The sequence below is a fragment of the Diabrotica undecimpunctata genome, chromosome 6, assembly GCF_040954645.1.
Source record: "Diabrotica undecimpunctata isolate CICGRU chromosome 6, icDiaUnde3, whole genome shotgun sequence".
NCBI classification, from domain to species: Eukaryota; Metazoa; Arthropoda; class Insecta; order Coleoptera; family Chrysomelidae; genus Diabrotica; species Diabrotica undecimpunctata.
In genome coordinates, this window is record NC_092808.1 from 134,964,721 (window position 1) to 134,985,433 (window position 20,713).

General features: G+C 33.9%; 1 protein-coding gene across 4 annotated transcripts in view; it reads left to right on the forward strand.

Moving 5' to 3' along the window:
• Positions 1 to 20,713, forward strand: part of Gale (UDP-galactose 4'-epimerase) — a 45,919-nt gene that overhangs the window by 16,433 nt on the left and 8,773 nt on the right. For all 4 annotated transcript variants that reach the window (XM_072535460.1, XM_072535459.1, XM_072535461.1 and 1 more), the window contains exons 3-5: positions 89 to 202; positions 4,290 to 4,469; positions 16,863 to 16,976. In XM_072535460.1, coding sequence (XP_072391561.1) covers positions 89 to 202; positions 4,290 to 4,469; positions 16,863 to 16,976 — 408 coding nt within the window. The remainder of the gene's footprint in view (positions 1 to 88; positions 203 to 4,289; positions 4,470 to 16,862; positions 16,977 to 20,713) is intronic.

The window sequence follows — 20,713 nt, forward strand, 5'->3', positions numbered from 1 at the left end:
TCATAACACTCCGAATTAAACGTTTCTTTCAGCACAACGTAGTTTTCAGGTTTTTTAATTTTGTATCTTCGATTTCTTGAAATTTTAGCATAGAATCGATGCGGTAATACATTTTGCTGCCTTGAAGGCAGTTGGGGAATCCGTTAGTATACCTTTAAAATATTATCACAACAATGTTGGTGGATCCGCTACACTCTTTGAGGTAAGTATGTTTACTGGTTAACATGTTACAATTTTCATAGGTTTTAAAAGGCATACCATTCTATAAACCGAAGATAGTGCATCTTTTAACTGATTTGTATAATCGAAAATTAAATTTGTAGACAGTTTGATAAAAGTACATCATGTGACACCTCGTTTAAAAGCTTTAAAAAAATGTATAATACTTTAATTCGAAAATAGAATTTAAATTATGCGGGAAAGAATTTTAATACGTATCTTGCAACAATTTAATAAATTTTTGTTCGTTTGTGTTAATGTGTTATAGATGGTAGAAGAGATTTTGTTATAAATAGAAGTAAACGATATTTATTACAGTCTAAATTATTACAACTAAATTAATTATTCAAGATACGTAACGAACTACGAGTGACAATTAATACTGAATAAACAAATTGCAGAGTAATTAATAGCTAAAACTTATTTTAATGTAAAACGTGTGCAAAATATTTCCCATTTGCTTCTTGGCAGTAATACAATTTATTTCTTGTTTCTTCTCTACCTTTTTGCAACATTGTTTGAACAATAATACGGCATTCTAAGATAATTCTTTGGCGTAGTTGATCAATTGTATCTGGTTGTGTCTGATACACTTTGGATTTTAAGTAATCCCATAGAAAAAATCTAGTGGAGTTAAGTCAGGAGATCTTGGTGACCACTCTATATGTCCCCGTCAGCCAATCCATCTTGCCGGAAAAACATTATCTAGATAATTTCGCACCCTGACGGCATAGTGAGGCGTAGCTCCGTCTTGGTGAAATATGATGTTTTGAGGGAACTCTTGCGGATGATTTGTAATTATATCATTGATTGCCAGCCCATTAAAAAATGTTGCTTCGTCACTAACAAATGTGTTGAAGATAATTAAGATTCTGTGCAATATTATTTGTTATGGTTTCGCAATATTCCATCCGTCTGTCTCGGTCATCATCTGTTAATTCTTAAAAAAAATTTTATTTTGTAAGGATGAAATTTATTTCCCTTCAGAATCTTTAAAATTGTTTTCTGATCTACTTCATAAACGTGAGCAACAGTTGTAGTAGAAGTAGACGGATTAACGACAAACTCACTTAACACAGAAATCTGTTTATCTTCAGATAGACGTTTTCTTCCTGTCCGTTTCGAACACTACCAGTTTCCAAAAATTTGCTTACAACTGACTTAAAATAGTGCCTGTCTATTAGACGGTCAGGATAGCGATCATTAAAAATTCTTACCGACTCACAGTAATTCCTTTGAGCTTCACCATAAATTGTGATCATTTTGCATCTTGTAAATTACGAGGTTGTACCATTTTTAAATTTTTTTTAAAATAGCTACAAAACCAAAGTTATTAATAATATTTATTTATGATAGCTGTCAAAAAAAAAATTTAGTTGCTTGCAACGAAAGAAGATTATAAGGTAAGTTTTTTGACCAGATCTAGAGGTACGTAGGTACATTGAACTTCTTTCTCATAATTTAGATTCTATAAATTTTCGAACCAAAGTATTACACATTTTTGAAATCAGTATTTCAAAAGCTTTTAAATGAGGTGTCACACTTTTCTATTTAAAAAAATTAAAGTTATGATTGTCACCTTCAGAGGGATCGCGTAAAGTTCGAAACATTGATGCTATGCTATACTACGATTATTTTAAAAATCGATCCGTTTTGCTTAGGTGCTTAGGTGCTAATACAAATTAGTTAATAAGTGGGGGGGGGGTAAGACTTATTCCAGTAGGTACATAGTATAAGGTTTCTATACATGTTTTCTCAATATTCGTTTGTTTAAATCCATATTTCTGGATTTAATAGGACTCGTTAATGGTATCACGTATCCAATGTATTTTTATTCTTCATAAATCCCATAATTGTTTCCCATTAATTTTGTAAGTTTTTCCTCCTCCTCAGCCCTAATCCCTTTTGGGATGTGGTGACACCATCAGGCCTTTACAGTTTTTTCACGATTTCCCTCCATCCTTCCCTGTCCTGGGCTAGTTGTTCGGCTTCATGTAACCCTTGGTTAATCAATATTTTTGTTTGATCTACCCAACGGCTTGGAGATCTTCCCCTAGGTTTCTTTCCTTCAACTCTAAAAATGAGTGCCCTTACCAGCCTTAGTTTTGTGTGTATTGTTATGCTAGAATTTTTCCAAATTGTTACCAGTTTCATCATAACTGTTCTAGCAATAGTCAACCTTCTACGTATCTCTCTGTCCCACCCTCCGTCATTTGTTATTAGGGACCCCAGGTATATGAAACTATTTACTAACTTCAAAGCCCCCAATTTCTTTAATGTGTTGAAGATTATTTCGAGCTCTGTCTACTATCATGATCTTTGTCTTACACCTATTTAGCTTTAGTCCATATGTTTTGCTTTTCTCCTCCAGGCATCTCATTATCTCTTCCATTTCTTCTTGATTTGCCGCGATTATTAAAGTGTCATCAGCATATCTGAAGTTACTGATTTTTTGACCTTCTACTGATATTCCACCCTTCCATCCGTCTAGTACCTTTCGCATAATGTGTTCGCTGTAGATATTAAACAGAGTTGGCGAGATTATGCATCACTGCCTGACACCTGCCTCTGTTCTGAAATGATCGGAATGGGTGTTGTTTATTTTTACTGTGCACTTATTATTTTCATATAGACTTCTAATTAGTTGAATTAAGTGGTGGGGTGTTCCCATTTCCGCTAGTATGGACCATAGCTGCTGCCATTTGACTTTATCGAAGGTCTTTGTGTAATCCACAAAGCAAATATGTAAGCATAGGAGTATTAAATTCACGAGTTTTTTTTATTAGCGTCTGACATTAAGGATGTGTTCTCTTGTGCCTTTTCCTGGGACAAATCCCGCTTGTTCTTCTGATATCTAAGGCAATAGAAAAGCTTTTAGTCTTTCATGTATTACATGAAGTAGAACCTTGCTTGTATGGGATATTAGGTTTACCGTTCTGTTGCTGCTGCCATCTAGCGGAGTTCCTTTTTTGAATATAGGGATGAAAGTGGATGTTGTCGAGTCGTTGGGCTACTCTCCGGTTTCCCAAATCTTTTTGCAGATCATATGCATAACATTTACTACAACATCTCTAGTCTCTTTTAAAACTTCTGCGGTGATCTGGTCTGCGCCAGGAGATTTTCTATTTTTTAACTTTTGATTGCTATTTCTACCTCTGACTTTAGAATGTTTGGTTCTCTCTCTGCAGTGAACTCGTCGTGATTTGCATTCTGGGGATCATCTGCATATATTCTTTGACAATATTTTCTCCATACCTCCGCAATCCCTTTCTCGTCATTTATAATATGTTGGTTTTGATCCATTATTGTTTGTGTGATTGGTTTAAATTCCCTGGATAGATATCGGACTTTGTTGTATAACTCATGGGATTCATACCGGTTTGCATGTCTCTCTAGTTCTTCGCATTTTTCATTTATATGTTTATTTTTATCATCCCTACATGCTCTTTTAATTTCTCTATTTAACCTTGCTAATTCGTTTTTGTTGCTGTCGTTTTGATATATAAGAAATTTGATTCTCCTTCGCTCTTCGAGAAGTTGCAGCGTTCTGTCTGTCATTCAGTGTTTTCTCTTGATGATCTTTTTTTCGGTTCTGGTTCTTTTTACAGAGGTTTCTATGGCATTTCTGAAACCTTTCCACATTTCTTCTGGGATGTCTTGTGTGTTCAACATACTAGTTTCCTTTAATGCATCTCTAAATGTTTTCGGATTTGAAATCTCCAGCCTGTTTTGATTTTGGTGCGGCATTGTTCTTTTTAGCTTCATCTTGAAGCAAGCCCATAACACTTTATGATCGGATCCACATTCAGCATTTGGTTTAATTTTTACGTTTGTAAAACATGTCTTCCATCTGTTTCTAATCAATATGTAGTCGATTTGGTTCTTGTATTCTCCATTTGGGCTGGTCCACGTCGATAAACGACGAGCATGATGTTTGAACATTGTGTTTACAATGGCCAAACTGTTTTCGGTTGCAAAATCTATTAAACGTTTGCCTCGGCTGTTTCTAATACTTAACCCATAGTTTCCTACATTTTGGATGTAAGTTTTTACCACCTATATTATTGCAGGTTATGGCTGCTAATGGTGTCAAAAAAGTCGTTTTTTCATCGTCAGCTACTGTTTATGGTGACCCACAATTCTTGCCTATTACTGAAAACCATCCAACTGGACAAGGGTGTACCAACCCTTACGGAAAATCAAAATATTTCGTTGAAGAGGTCCTGAAGGACGTATGCACGTCAGATCCGGTAAGTTTCTGTTAATACTTTGTATATAATACGAATATACTTTGTTTATATAATAATATTGTAATAATATAATAAGTGTTTGATTTGATAAATAAATTATATGACATTTTAATACGTTAACCTAAATGTATTAATTTTTTACCAAGAAATGAAAGAAAAATAAAATGACAAATACGGTCTCATACATTTCTATTGATTAATTTTCAGTTTATTGCAATTTTTTTACCTAAATTAGTTTGCGGTAAGATTAGTCTATCGGGATTTCCAATTGTTGATTACATTTTGCAGCATGTGTGACCGTATATTGGGAGTAACGTGGCGAGTGTCAAAATCGCCATTCGCGTCTTCCATCAGCATAGACTAGCGATTTCACATACCTTCATAAAAAAATGAGGCGTTCTTTTCAAAAACCCCATTTGTCATTATTTACAACATTGAAGATATTTAAAAAAAAAAGTTATTTAATTTAACCGTATTAAGTTTACGGAAATTCTCAAATTAGTGATTTATTATTTTGATGATTACACACAGTTTACAATATAAATAACATTATTTTTTCTTTTGGTTTTTTTATGAAGGACATTTATTCATTTGACATATTTATGGGGTTTTTGCAGGAAATTTTCATTAATTTATAACTTTATATTTAAAACTTTTATCTGAAATGTGAAAAAATTGAAATATGAAATTGTTGAAATTTGAAACAAAATATTTAGTCTTCATCACTTACACCACTGCTGTTATCGTCTAAATCGGTAATCTTTACAGACTGATGACCAGTCGTTATAAAAGTTTTGAGCCTCTATTTTTTTCAAATATTGGGTTAAATCTCTAAGGTTTTCTTTTTTTCCCTGAGGAATATCCAAACGCGTACTATATAACGGTTTAAATTCAAACAATTTCGATATACCACGTTTGTTTCTTATAAGTGATTTTTCCCAGCTACCTGTCTAAGTCTGTCTTACTAAAACAACCCCAGGTTCATCAACTGAATATCTCAACATTCGCGCAGTTTTGATTTCCACTGGAAGTCGATCTGATCTAATAAAAAATGGAGTTACTGCTTCTGAAATGTTAAATATCATAGAGTGATTAACATGTTACGGTAAACGGTGATGGTTTGCTCTTAGCATTCTTGATTACGTTTTCCCATTCTTTAGGCATTTCGACGGTTTCAGATTTTTTATGCTTTTCAATCAACGAAAAATCTTGGTCGCAATTTAAAAATGAATGGCATCGAATAGGAAATACATGTGTGATAGTTTCAAACATGTGTAAACCATGGACAAGCAAGTACTAAATTTTGCGTAAAATCACTTGAGAATAATGCGTTCTTGGTGAAAAAGTTGTCGTAAAATTGTAAATTAGTCAGTCGAATTCACCAACTTCATAAAAGTTTAAATTAAATCCCAATACGATAACCTTTCTATTGCTAAAAACGTATAAAACAAATAACATTGGTAGTATTTTTAGAAGTAGATAAAGTAATTTGGTAAAGGTCATTGAAATATGCGAATGATTTAATCTGATCAGAAAAAGAAACAAATTGCCGATTAAGGTCGTCAATGTAAATGTTTGTAAATACCTCGAATGCAGTCAAGGATTTGTCTAATTCAATAAAAGTTTATGTTACAATATTATATTTGTTCTGGCAGGTCTTTTCTATAATTTCACTAAACGCATTTACTTCTCATTTATTCAACTATTATAATTAGAGTTCAGTTTTTGAAAGCATAAAGAAACTCGAATAAGCGCTTAAAAATCATAACGATTTTTTGAAAAAAAAAACTCATTTTATTATACTTACAAAAAAAGTATGAAAATAAGCATATCAATTTTGAAACACAATTTTGTACGAAGATTAGCCTAAAACATATTATATAATAATTTCTAAGCTTCGCTTAAGAACTAGTAAGTACCTATTATAAATTTATAAATAGAATAGAATAAACAGAAAAAAATAGATAACTGAATCAAATATGCTTTAACCTAATTTTTATCGACACCTTAGATAAAGGGAAATATACCTATCATTTTTGTTTAAAACCCTTTTCCGTCGACCGTCCATTTATGATCAATTTTAACACCCTCAAAATCATTGATTAATGACCTCTATTAAAGTTTATTCGTTTACCAAATTCCCATCAGTAAACATGAGCACGTGTTGATATTCGCCGTCTCATTCGTCAAGAGGCTATTAAATATAATTTATTAGACAGATTCTCATGTTACAGATCCCAACTTGCCATCATTTTAAATTCAGATTGTATCGTGTTGATTTTTAAGTTAATATATTGTGTTATATTTATGTTATAGTTATTGGTAAGTTATTTACTGGTCGTGTTATTTTTTAGAGTTTAGTTTAATTGTGATATAATGATTAATTTTCAAGAAATTCTTACACTAACAGTTTCAAAAGTAAATATTTTAAAAAATCATATGATACATAGGTCGTACATCAGTACGACCCTGTTTGGCTTACACGTGGTTCTATTGACGATTGGAAATTTGTAGAATGAATAGGGTTTAATGAATGATTTTCTATTAAAGAACGATTTTATTATAGGCAACACAGCATACATTGCTTGCATAAATTAATTAAAGGCTCTGTGATTGGCAGTGACCTGTGGTGTATGCAACCAAACATATACCTATTTATATTCCCACTAAAAAATTAATTTAAAATGAAGTATCCGCTGTTAGCTGTCATTGTATGTCATTATTTACTTTATTGTTTAAAATTCTCTGTATTTGAAAAATCAAAGGATGGATATTGACGAAGAGTTTAATTTAACTCCACCAGAATTTAACTTCTTCTATCACAGAATTTACAGAGGTCCAAGAACACTTAAATATAAATTTGTCAAAATGCTATACAGCAGATAATCATTTATTAATATCTTCCTTTAATTTCAGTAATTGCATCATTTCGAATATTAATGTTTACTTTAATAAAACTACCACTAAGGAAACTTTGAATAAAGTCAATGAAAGCTGAAAAAATTGTTGTTTATCGTTAAGTAAATAAATATTTAAACTAAGATATCTTTATTTCTGAAAAGTACGGTCAACGGAAAAGTTTTGTAACGAACTCGTGAATTAAAATGGCGATTAACAATTTCGAACATTAACGCGCTCGCTTCGCTCACGCGTTAAAATATTTCAATTGTTAATCGCCCTTATTAATACACTTGTTGGTTAAATAACTATTAACGCTTTATGGCTAAATATGTAGCCACCAGAAAAGTACCTGAATGGTCCAATTTATCTTAAGGAAATTAACGGACCTAACTATGGAAATCACTTTGTATTCAAATAATTACGTTTGAATTAACTGTATATGTGGCTTATAGTGTTGTAAGTAGGTTACTTCTGGTGGTTAAATATGTGCTCACTAACAGTTTAAGGTCATTTGAATGCAATTGATTAGAATCCAATTGTTTGGTGGTCAAATATATGTACACAATTTTTTGGTTGTTAAAAAACACAATTTTTGATACTTTTTAAGAAATTTATTGATAAAAACAAACAAACAACATAAAGAAAGAATTAAATTAACTAAAACACTGTTAAACACAGACAAAATTCTGTTAAAAAACGAAAATTTTTAATATTCTTAGAAAATTTATTATTAAAAATAAGATTATTTTGGTAAATGGAAAGGACTAAAACACTCCAAACAAAGAGAAACTTTGCTGCTCAAAATTTTTAATATTATTTGGTCACAATAATCATTCCCAAAAATCTGGAAAAAGCCATCGTTATCCCGATTATCAAAGCAAATAAAGATAAATTACACCCAGATTCATATCGCCCTATCTCATTAACATGTTCCTCATGTAAACGTATGGAAAAAATAGTTAACAAAAGATTAATGTGGACCTTGGAACACAATGATCAACTTATCATCGAACAAGCTGGATTTAGACCAGGCAGATCTACAAACGACAACATTATCGATCTTCTGGAAAACGCTATTCGCGAAGCTTTTAAAAATAACCAAAAATGTATGGCAATTTACTTTGACATAACTAAAGCGTTTGACACAGTATGGAAACACCGTATATTGAACATTCTAAAAAAGCTGGGATATCAAGGAAATATTTTGGCCTACATAAGTAATTTTTTAACTCAAAGAACATTTCAAGTCCGAGCAAACGGTGCTATATTTTATATTAGAGAACAACAAAATGGAATCCCACAAGGATCGATTTTATCAGTCCTACTCTATTTTTAATAGCAATAAACGATATAATAAAAATCATTGCGAAACCTGTTCAGGCAAGACTATTATATATGCTGATGACCTGATTCTTTACATCAAAGGCAAGAACGTTAATAATATGGCGTCAATATTACAAGAACACTTAAATAAACTAGTAAATTGGTCCCTAAGGTCTGGTTTTAGTTTTTGTTCCAATAAAACAAAATGTATACTACACTCGCGATCATAAAATTCGGGCCACCTTGAAAATCACCGTTATTTCATTTTTAACGAGCTTTATCGTAAATAATACTAACACAAATACAAACTAATGCATGTTTTTGAGAATTGTTATCGGCTTAGCGGTTTCCGTTGTAACAAATAATTCCAATAATGCCGATTTCGCGGAAAACTATACACTTTCCAAAATGAACACTACTTGTAACTGCCGCTTGTTTTAAATGTCCCATTTGTACTTCGACTTTCTGTTCAAACGCAACAAACAAACGTTTATTATTGCCACCATTAGTGTTCATTAGTGCCATTATTAGTGTTTATTTTTTGCCAAAAATGCCTTTGACAGTTGTTGAAACGGCACGCATTGTTGCGCTTGTGGAAGACACAAGCGCAACAGTCGCAAGAACTGTTGGAGTAAGCCTTTCTACGGTTCAACGAGTGCTTCAATGCTTTCAGGAGACGGGTTTGCTAACCAGACGACCTGGCTCTGGACGAAGAAGAACGACAACGGCACGAGATGACCGTTTCCTGGTGTTTCAGGCTTTACGAAACCGGACCTCAACTGCGGCTATGCGTCGAAATCGTCTACAGGAAGTACGAAATTACAATGTTAGCGTTGCAACAGTCAGGAGAAGACTTTGTTCTTCTGGACTATCTTCTCGGGTCATGGCTACAGGACCGCCACTTCGCCGGGCGCATCGAGTTGCACGACTAGCTTTTGCTCGACAATACGCGCATTGGGGAATTAATGATTGGAGCAAAGTGTTATTCTCAGATGAATCCCGTTTCTGCCTAACTGGATCCGATGAACGTGTAAGAGTTTGGAGGAGAACCGATGAACGATTTTCACAAGCTTGCATTGCTCCAAGAATGTCATTTGGTGGAGGCTCGGTCATGGCTTGGGGAGGTGTATCTTCCGACTTCCTCACAGAATTACCCTTCATCGAAAATGGGTCCTTAACTAACGAAGGTACATTACGAAGATTCTGACAGAACATGTTATGCCCACTATGGCAGGGCTTGGAGAAGACACCGTTTTTATGCAGGACAACGCGCGACCGCACGTTGCCAGGATCAGTATGCAATACTTGGACGAGGTTGGAATTACGAGGTTACCCTGGCCAGCTAGGTCACCGGACCTGAATCCCATCAAACATCTCTGAGACGATTTGAAAAAACGTATTCAAACCCATACACCTCTTCCTAACAACGCACAGGAGCTTAAGGATCTGTTAGTGAGAGAGTGGAATAACATACCACAACATGTGATCCGAAGAAAAATTGAAAGTATGCCCCGTCGTCTGCAAGATGTTATTAGAGCAAAGGAAGGCAATACACGATATTAGTCATTTAAATTCCACTGATGTTTTACCACGTTCTGTATTTTTCCGTTTCTATGTCTGTTTCAACAATTTGGTTTGTTTTCTGCTTTTTCAATAAAAAAACCGTTTTTTTTTCTTTCAAAACAAACATTGATGACAAATAAAAAAATACATTAGCCTAAAAAAAAGGTTATTACTGCACCAGATGCAAAAATATTCAAGAAACTTGAAATTTTCAAGGTGACCCGAATTTTATGATCGTGAGTGTATTTTCAAAGAAACATGTCGAGGATAAACCAAACCTCACTCTTGAGAATCAAAATCTTTCCTATACAAACGAAATAAAATTCCTAGGAATAATATTTTATCAACAGTTAAATTGGAAAAGTCATATTCATTAGTTCTTTCATGTCGAAATGGCCTTAATTTGTTAAAGTACCTAGCTCATAGAACTTGGGGTGCTGATGGTAAAACACTGCTTATGTTATATAGATCCTTAATTCGTTCCAAGATCTATTACGGATGTGTAGCATATGCATCTGCCAGCAAAACTACGTTAAAACCTTTGGATACGTTACATAACACCTCCGTAAGGATTATAATTGGGGCATACAGAACAACTCCGATAAATAGCATACAAACCGAAATAGGTGAACCCACGCTAAAGCTTCGTAGACTTTTAACATACATGTAAATAAAAGAATTCCAATAAATAACATTTTAAACATATCTATGAAGAATGACTCGTCAAATTTTAATCTTCCATATTCCCGCAGAATCCATCATGCAATGAAACTACTTAACTGGAAGCAATTTCCACCCTTACATCAATACAAAAATATATCTTCATGTCCACCTTGGATTGTAAAAATTCCAATACTCAAATGTAGTCTATTACAATTCCAAAAAAAATAGCACTAACCCCAATCTTATCATACAACACTTCAGAGATCTAATCAACTCTCATTCCGATTACACAGTATACTACACAGACGCTTCTAAAACTGAAAATGGAGTCGGGGTGGCAATAATTAACAACACAGAGATTCTCAAACATAGAATTCCTGATACTGCAACCGTATTCACAGGAGAACTTTATGCAATCTACCAAGCATTACTACATCTTCTTCTTCTTAGAGTGCCATATCCCTACGGAACGTCGGCGACTACCATGCTTATAATATTGTTATACTGATCTCGGTCTTGCGCTACGTGTAGCAATTGGTCCGCTGTCAAACCTGTATACTGCCGCAAATTCCTCAACCAAGAGAGTTTCTTCCGTCCTATCCATTTCTTTCCTTCGATTTTACCGTTGAGAATTAGCCGAAGGAACTCATATCTTGGTCCTCTGATTATATGTCCAAGATATTCTAGTTTACGCCTCTTAATAATATTTAATAGAGTTCGTTGATGTCCCATTCTTCGAAGAACTTATTCGTTTCTGGTTCTGCTAGTCCATGGAATTTTTAGTATCCTTCGATACAACCACATCTCAAACGCCTTGATTTTATTCATGATATCGGCGTTTAAAGTCCAAGTTTCACATCCATACAAAAGTACAGACCACACGTAACATCTTGGTAAACTTTTCACGGATTTCCAAATTTAATGAGTTATTGGATAATAGAGGCTTGAATTTTTGAAATGAGTTTCTTGCCTGTTCAATTCTACATCGAATTTCGAAGGATGGATCCAGATTTTGGGTAATCCAACATCCAAGGTATTTGAATCTCTGAACTCTCTGCAGCGGTTGTTGGTTTAATATCAGTTGGGTTGCGCCGATATCCATTTTACTGGTCACCATGTATTTAGTTTTATCGATATTTATCGACAGTCCCCAATTTGTGCATTCCATGTCAACTCTATTGATTAGCTCCTGCAGATCGTCGATGTTTTCAGCTAGAATCACAGTATCGTCGGCGTACCTTATATTGTTAATTATTTCTCCTCCTATGATAATTCCTTTTTGATCTTTTAAAGCTTCCCTAAATAAATTCTCAGAATACACGTTAAAGAGGGTGGGAGACAGTACACAGCCCTGTCTTACGCCTCGTTTAATACTGATTGGCTTTGATTCTGTGTTGTTGGTATTAATAATGGCTGTTTGGTTCCAGTAAAGTTTGGCAATAAGTTTGATGTCTTTCTCATCTAGTTGGATGCTCTGCAAGGCAGTAATTAGTCTGGTATGCTGAACGCGATCAAATGCCTTTTCAAAATCAATGAAGCACATATATACGGGTTTTCTTACCTCCCAACATCGTTGAAGGAGTGTTTGCATAGAAAATAGTGCTTCTCTAGTTCCAAGGCATCTCCGGAACCCGAACTGCTCTTGACTAATTATTTCTTCGCACTTGTTGTTAATTCTGTTTAGAAGAATATGCAACAGTATTTTAACGGCATGGCTCATTAAACTAATGAGTCTACAATCGCTACATTTCTTAACGTTTGGTTTCTTAGGTAGAGGAATAAAGATCGATTTTAACCAGTACATTACTACATGCAAATGCGAATAAGGTGAACAAAATGTTAATCGTGACAGATTCTATGTCATCACTACACCTAATCAAGAAAATATACACCCAGCATCCATTAGATTTACTAATAAAGGAAGAACTAAATAAATTACATACTAAAGATATAAGTATCAAGTTTCTCTGGGTCCCATCACACGTCGGAATAGCAAGAAATGAAGCAGCCGACCGAAATGCCAAAGAAACCATAAATTATAACAGTACCCAAATGTCTCTCCAATCTGTTAGTATGGATCTAAAAAGTTATTTCATAAAGCACCTGTTCGAGAACTGGAACAATAAATGGAAATCCACACCATCAAAACTTCAGAAAATAAAAATAAAATTGGACCATGGTAACCACCCGATGTATCTAGACGAAAGCAAATGATCATTTCCCGTTTACGACTTTAGAAATACGATTTGTATTTGGTTTTAGAGGTATGCTTAGTAGAATTTTAAAAGGATTCAAATTCACACTTTATACGTCGAATAATTATTTTAAAAATACTTCATTTGATTCTGATCCTTATGCTGTGTACAAAACTTTTACATGATATACTAAATGCGTAATTTTATATCAATTATATAAATGGACGATATTGTATCCCGAAAGTTCGCCAAGGTTCAATTTTTCTTTAAAACATATATACATAAAACATATTTAATCCCTTGCTAAACGTAATGTTTTTTGATGTTTTGAAAACAAATAATACTTCTACTTTAAAATTGCAACCAAGCTATGCTCCACTTTTGTAGCACTTTTTTATGTTTAAATATTTTATCAGTTCAAGCAAATATTTGTACACGTAAATAAAAACAGCAATTTTATGCAATAATATACATAACTATTATAAACGTAATACCTACTATAAATATTTTATAGCGGAACATTAATGTTTGTATTTTATAAATGTTTTAAAAATTCTACCGTTCGTAAACAAGTACAATATGTATACAAGACAGCCTATCGGATATTTCGTTGTAAATCTTTGGTATTATTTATGTATGTCTTGAATGACATTGAAACAATAAAATTTGTTTATAAAACTCTCTATAAAAAGCAAATCGCAGAAAAAACGTAAATCGCCAATACATACAAAGTTAATCAATCATAATAAGACAGTCCTAGACACATAAGAAATACAAGAACTATGGAATGGTCAATATATTTCAAAGATTCTCTTTTCGTAACAAAAATCAAACAGAAATGGTAATGTTATGTATAATGACGTCAGAAATAGAGGAGGTTCTGAGGAGGAGACAAAATAGTAAAGCGGTTGGATCAGACGACATTTATCCAGAGTTCTTGAAACTCATAGACGAAGAAAACTTAAAAATCTTAGACAAACTATTTAACATTATTTACAACAGTGGATATATACCTGAGGATTGACTAAAATCTACATTTGTCCCTATTAAAAAAAAAACAGGTGCAAAAAGATGTGATGAATTTCGACTAATCAGTTTAATTATTCAAGTATTAAAGTTATTTCTAAAAGTTGTACATAATCGAATACGTAGAAAATGCGAACAAGATCTAAGCGAAGTACAAATGTGCTTTCGAGAAGAGTTGGGAACCAAAAAGGCTTTGTTTGTGCTGTCAGTCCTGTTGCAAAAGTGCCGAGATCACAGCGGAAAGAAGTATATTATGCTTCATAGATTAGACTAAGGCATATGACTGTGTCAAACATAGTGCGCTATTAAATATTCTAAAAAGAGAAGGGTTAGACTCCCAAGACCTAAAAAATCATTTAGTACCCATATTATAGCCGAGTGCGCACATGTCAGTAAATTGGGAAAGTAGCTGGCATGCCAGTTGCTGGCATAGACTAGTAACTGTCAAGCACAAAACACATTTGCTAGTAATTGGCATGCCAGTAGCTCGCTTGCCTATACTGGCAAGGCGAAAAAGCAGGGTAGATTGTTACACATGCTAGTGCTAATAGATTATCGAGTGGTTTTCATCTGAAACTAAAGTACTTGTTAAAAGTTTTTGAATTTCCAACAAAAAAAGGGGATGCATGGAAGGTATTCGGAATGAATTCAACAAGCAAATATTGCTGATGACCACAGATATTGTTAGAAATTTAATAATGAATCCGAAGCGGAACTCAAAAAAGAGAAAAATTTGGGTAAGAAATTGGATTGGTAGGCGAGCAATTTTTTAATTTGGCCTTTTATCTCCTTTATAGTAATACCTTTATCGATTTCCTCTTGAATTTTTGTGTAAGCGTTGTCACGGGCTATTTTATTTTTATATAGAGATGATTTAAAATTCAAACGACACTCCAATTCTCTATATATAGCAATAAATTTGATGGTTTTTTAATCACCCCAACGAAACATTTATTAAATTAACAAGTTTAAAAATAAAACGATTAATTTTTATCACGAACACAATAAATCTGACAGTTCTCTGCTGGCTACTGGCATGCCCGTAGCGATAGCGCGCGTTCTAACATGCTAGTGACACTCCCCACGCATGCGCCTTGCATCTCACAGCATGCTACTAGCAAGAAAAATCAAATTCTTTGCAATTAGCTAGCATGCCAGTTAACGTACACACTTGCCATTTTGGGCATAGTAGCTGGTGCTTGCTAGGTACTGGTATGCAATTGTGCTAGTAACAGGCATGTGTATCTCCAGCTTAACACCAGGTAGCAACAGTATAGTTTGCAAACATACTAACAAAGGCTATTCCAATTAAATGTGGAGTAACACAGGGATGCGTACTAAGCCGTATGCTATTTAACATGTACTCTGAGAGTTTATTCTAAAGCGCACTTAAAGGCTTAGATGACGACATTAAGGTGAATGGTAAATTAACAAATAACATATAACAGTAACAATATATAGTTTCAGAGAAGGCGCCTGAAGGCCTACAGCGCCTGCTTAGCAAGATATCAGTTAAAGGAGATGTATTGGGCCTAAAAATCAACATCTCAAAAACTAAATCCAAATCAGTCAGTGCACATAAATGTATACGATACAGAGATAATCAAAGTTCCTAAGTTTAAATACTTGAGTGGCTGGATCAGTGAAGATCTGAATCCGGACGTAGAAATCCGAGCCCGAATTGAAATGGTCAGGGCAAGCTTTTTGAAAATACGAAGCCTCTTTTGAGATTGTTCACTCGATCTGCAATTAAGATACAATTTTGTGAAGTGCTGCATATATTACTATAGCCCTAGTAAAAGTGTAATTGAGAAATTTCGTAAAACTGGTTACATCAGCGCAATAGCTCTTCCGGTTGTCTAAAAACAGCTCTTACCAACAATAATCAAGGACGCGTTCTCGGTCAGATCTTACAGTCTTCAAAACGAAGTCTTCGACATACTGCACTGAAACATCCACACGTCGACTGTTCAAATCTCGTGGTGGTTATTCTTACCGCTTTCAAATTGGAAAACGACTAAACGTTGCAAACAAACATGCAAGAGAAGTTTACTGTGGATGAGTGTTGAATCTAGTGTACGAAGATCCCGATTTCTTGAGTAATGTATGGTTTTCAGATTAACCTTAACGGTTATATCAATAGACAAACAACTCAATTTCCAGATTTCATTGTAGGGAAACCACTTCACAGTGAACGAGTTACCATTTGGCGTACTGTATCTGGGCATGGGATGATTGGTCCTTAGTTTGAGGAAGACGATAACAAGCATCCAGTTATTGTTAACCAAGAGCGTTACAGATAGAAGATTATTACATCTTTTTTAGAGATTTACGAAATTTTTGCCGCGAACGAAATCTGCACTTGCATAGACAATGGTTTTAAGAGGATGGTGCAACCATCCGTACATCTATAAGCTCCCTAGCCTTGCGTCACGAACATTTTAAAAACAGTAATTTCTCGTGGAACATACGTTAAGTACCCAGCTCACTCACCGTATTTGACAACACCTGATGCATACGTTTAGGACATCTACTCTTTATAAATGTGTTGGATAATCTGGTAAATCGTTATGAATCTTGTTTGCGCCGTAATGTTGCATATTTTGGATACATAAATTATGTGAATTAAAAAATAAATACAATGTTCACTTTCAATACTATTTATTTTGGCGAATACAGTTATTTATGATTCTAAATCTAATATTAAAATGTTGTATTTTAGGAATGGAAAGTAATTTTGTTAAGATATTTTAATCCTGTTGGTGCTCACGAATCTGGACTTATTGGAGAAGATCCATCTGGAATTCCTAACAATCTTATGCCTTACATTGCCCAGGTTCGTAATATGTTTTGATGTAATTCTTTTGTTTTAATTCATGTTCATAATCACTTTTAAATCACATTGTATATCAGAGGTGAGACCCTAAATTGTAAGAAGTTTGACTGCAAAGCTTCCGGATTCCGGATATTGAGCATAGAAACGTACATAGAAATTCTCGATTTTAAAGTAATTAGTTTCTTTATATTTATTTTGATTTCTTTAGGTCTATAGGATGTCTAATTCTATAGACCAAACAATTTGCTTTCAATATTATCCAAAGTGTGTGAAAAGATACATGTAAAAAGGTTGAAAATAATTATAGAATACAAAATTCTGCCAGACCATCAATTTGGGTTGCGAAATAAACATGGAACGATAGAACAAGTCCATAGATTGGTTAACTAGATAAACAGTGACTTGGAGGGAAAAAGGTGTTGCTCTGTTGCTTTTTTAGATGTGTCACAAACTTTCGATAAAGTTTGGTACGCCGGACTATTTTACAAATGGAAAAAGTACCTGCCATATCCTCATTAGCAATTACTTATGTAACCTCGGAAACCTTTTTTCAATGGTGCTAGAAAGGTCACCAATGAAGACGCTGCGGACGGCAGCCAGATGGTTGGTGAAAAGCGAGTCGTGGGTTCGAAACTAGCTTTTGGAACTGGGAATGGATCCAACGGACGAAATAAGTTAAGATAGGACAGGATAAGATATATTAGAAAAGATACAGAAATAAACAAAAAGATAGATGGGTAAAATTACCAAAGATAAGATAGAAAAAGGGCGCCACTTAATTTAAACTAAATCAGCCTGATCCTTCTCCTGGTCGAAGGTATAATACTAATTTAATGTAATAAGCAAATATTCAGAGGTATTATTTTATAAGGAAACTTATTAGGAGTCGAGAAATAAAATTCATTGATAAAACAAAACAATATATTCAACAACACAATTATATAAAGTACATTCGTTTACCAAATTCCCATCAGTAAACATGAGCACGAGTTGATATTCGCCGTCTCATTCGTCAAGAGGCTATTAAATATAATTTATTACCTTAAGTCAGACAGATTCTCATGTTACAGATCCAAACTTGCCAGCATTTTAAATTCAAATTGTATCGTGTTGATTTTTAAGTTAATATATTGTGTTATATTTATATTATAGTTATTGTTAAGTTATTTACTGATCGTGTTATTTTTTAGAGTTTAGTTTAATTGTGATTTAATAATTAAATTTCAAGAAATTCTTACACTAACAGTTTCAAAAGTAAATATTTTTAAAAATCATATGATACATACGTCGTAGATCAGTACGACCCTGTTTGGCTTACACGTGGTTCTATTGACGATTGGGAATTTGTAAAATGAATACGGTATAGGCGGCTGTATGTAAACAAGTAAAAAAATGCACCAACAATTAATTAATGGTTGTATACATATAGAAATAAACAATATTATGATTAAGAAATACTTTTAAAAATACAGTATAATAAAATCATGCACAAATTAAATTATCAGCGAAGAGAGCCTGATAATATTTAAAAAAAAATTCAAATAAATCTGATTAAAGAAATCTCTCTTCGATGTTTATGGGCTTATATCGAGATAACGGGTACAATAAATTAAAAAAATGAATAGCAAATAAAACAAAGTTAATTAAAGTTAAATTCAAAAGAATACAAAAAGATTACAAGAATTATATATTATAAAAATTAAACCAACCCTCACTTGGTTTTAAGTTAATTAACTGTCTCGCACTGTTGTTTAATGATTAACTGTTCTTACTGAGAATTAAATGTTCGTAATAATTGTTGTTGAGAAACAATAAAAGTACGCAAGAATGCGTACCTTGGACACATACTGAGGAATGATAAATATAGTCTTCTGCAGGTCATCATGAAGGGTAGAGTCGATGGCAAAAAGGGAATAAGTAGAAAGAGGAAGTCATGGCTGCGAAATATTCGAGACTGGACAAACATGACTGTAGACGAATTATTCCACGTTGCAAAAGAGAGAAACTTTTAGAAATGTGGTCGCCAACCTCCGTTAATGGGGACGGCATAGGAAGAAGAAGAAGAATAATTATTAGTGAGGAGTTCTTAATAGCTGATTGAAAGTTCGAATGAAAATATTAAATGTTCTTTTAATTAAATTGCTGAATCGGTAGTTAACCTTAACTACCGGTGATGAAATGGTTTGACGCTGATTCGTCCAGGATTGGGTAATGATTACCATATTATTCGCCCAAATAATTGAAGTTAATATGATTATGATAACTTACAATAAATCTCGCTAAATGACTGCTACACTACGTCACTGACTCTATTATACTTTACTAGTATCAAGCACTGAAGTTAATTAAAATAAAGGTACTTTATAACCACATTTAATCTAATATGTTATTAGATTAAGAAACTCAAATATTTAATTGTATACACACTTAAAGAAAAAATTCACAGAGAACGGTAAGAGAAGCAAGCGTCTTCACTCAAAGACTGCCCTGCCAGAAGTGACGTTCTTCCTCTCAAAATTTCACAAGCTTCCCAAAAAAAAGGTGGGATATTCCCCACTTAAAAATCACAACTTGCCCCGAACATAGAAAGGTTCGAGATAAATAACGGGACTAGTAGTTGGAAACGTGAGAAAGGATAGAACCTTTTCAATAAGGTTCTTACAGAAAACACTATAAAGTACTTTTACGACTATGTTTACCAAAGTATCAAACAGAACCCGCCTGGACCCGAAAAGGATTAACCAAGCCCTACCATAAAGTATTCTACTTCGGCGTCTTTTGATAAGTATGACCTATCCGTACGTGGAGAACTCCGTGATAGCTCGGTAGGTTCCAATAAAAATTTGCTAATGGTAAACAAGACCACCCGCGTATATATTTGCAGATACGGCCATTGGTGTATCAGCAACAGGGGTAAAAGGGATTACAAATTGTGTGCTATTTTAATTATAAAAAAAATGTTACACTTAGATCTTATCTCGCTCACAGGAACTTTCATTCAAACAAAATAATGATCTCTCTGATATTCATCTCATCAAATCTGGTGTTCCGTAACACGAAGATCCAACTCGTGCTTCCAGAAAATTACAAAATAATCTGGATAAAATTCAAGTATCAAGAAATGGTGCATAAATGTAAATGAAACTAATTCCAAATAAGTGACATTTATTTTTTATAGTCAAATCTGTCCTCTTATACAAATTTAAAATCTAATTCCTCAGGCCAATGACGCCAAAGTACCTGGGGATGGCCCTTGAACCTTGATCGACGGCTTATATGGAAAAAGCATATCTTCAGTAAGAGAAAACAACTAGGGATTAAGTTTAATCGGATGTATTGAACGGCTTATTGGACGATCTCAACTGTCTTTGGATAATAAAATCCTACAATATAAAGCTGTTCTGCAACCAATATGGAGCTATGGTATCCAACTCTGGGGCACAGTAATATCGACATTTTGCAACGTTTCCAGAATAGGGTAATCGGCACCATAGTCAACGCACACAATTATGTATCAAATAAAGTTATCTAGTCTGATACTCCAATTGCCCTCATTAAGTTAGTGGTTTCGGAAGTTTGTGAGAGTTTAAGGTACTATTCCACAACAAGCGACAGATAGGCGAGACCGATTGTGGTCTCTTCATGTCTGCTCTTAATTTTATTATATTAAGGTCGTTTTGCAGCCCGAGACAGAGATATTGATAGCCCTAGATGAAGATAGTCTGCAAAGACTGGTC